At 48.6% G+C, this 661-nt stretch overlaps 1 protein-coding gene across 1 annotated transcript; it reads left to right on the top strand.

Moving 5' to 3' along the window:
- Positions 1-10: 10 nt before the first annotated feature.
- Positions 11-646, top strand: LOC109508855 (sodium/glucose cotransporter 1-like). The gene is made up of 2 exons (XM_019858801.1): positions 11-357; positions 436-646. The coding sequence occupies exons 1-2, from the start codon at positions 160-162 to the stop codon at positions 598-600; spliced, it is 363 nt and encodes a 120-aa protein (XP_019714360.1). The 5' UTR covers positions 11-159; the 3' UTR covers positions 601-646.
- Positions 647-661: the final 15 nt, after the last annotated feature.

Raw genomic sequence — 661 nt, forward strand, 5'->3', positions numbered from 1 at the left:
TGGACAGGTTACAGGGTGCATGAAAGGGTTAAAATATATGAGTGTCGTAGTGTAGTTGTGGCGGAATACTTACCGGGGCGGTAGTCTCCCCTTTTTAAGAGGTGGGATGGGAGTGTGTGTTCCAACTTCTTTGTTTTACAGGGTGCCTTTTATGGGCTCATGATCGGCCTCCTCATCGGCTTATCCAGGATGATCGCAGAGTTTGCTTACGGCACAGGCAGCTGCGTGGAGCCCAGTAACTGTCCCACCATCATATGCGGCGTTCACTACCTCTACTTCGCCATCATCCTCTTTGTGGTCTCCTGCATCGTCATCCTTGGCGTCTCCCTCGTGACCAAACCCATCGCCGACAAACACGTACGAAAACAGCTGATGGAACAGTAACCTGTACAAGAAGCGCCGCGCGTCACTCGAGATGTTTTGTCTTGGGTCCAGTTGTATCGACTGTGTTGGAGCCTGAGGAACTGTACTGAAGAAAGAGTTGACCTGGAGAAAGACGACTGGGTGGAAAATGTCAACAGTATGGAGGTGGAGGGTAATTGTCTCATGATTAATAATAACCCAAATGGTGCAGCCATGACCTTTATTTATTTTTTTTAAGATACTACTAGTTAAAGTTGACCTTCGCTATTCATGGGGGATAACGACCCCGCTGGCCAAC

The sequence above is a fragment of the Hippocampus comes genome, unplaced genomic scaffold, assembly GCF_001891065.2.
Source record: "Hippocampus comes isolate QL1 unplaced genomic scaffold, H_comes_QL1_v1.1 C16663540, whole genome shotgun sequence".
In the NCBI taxonomy this organism is placed as follows: Eukaryota; Metazoa; Chordata; class Actinopteri; order Syngnathiformes; family Syngnathidae; genus Hippocampus; species Hippocampus comes.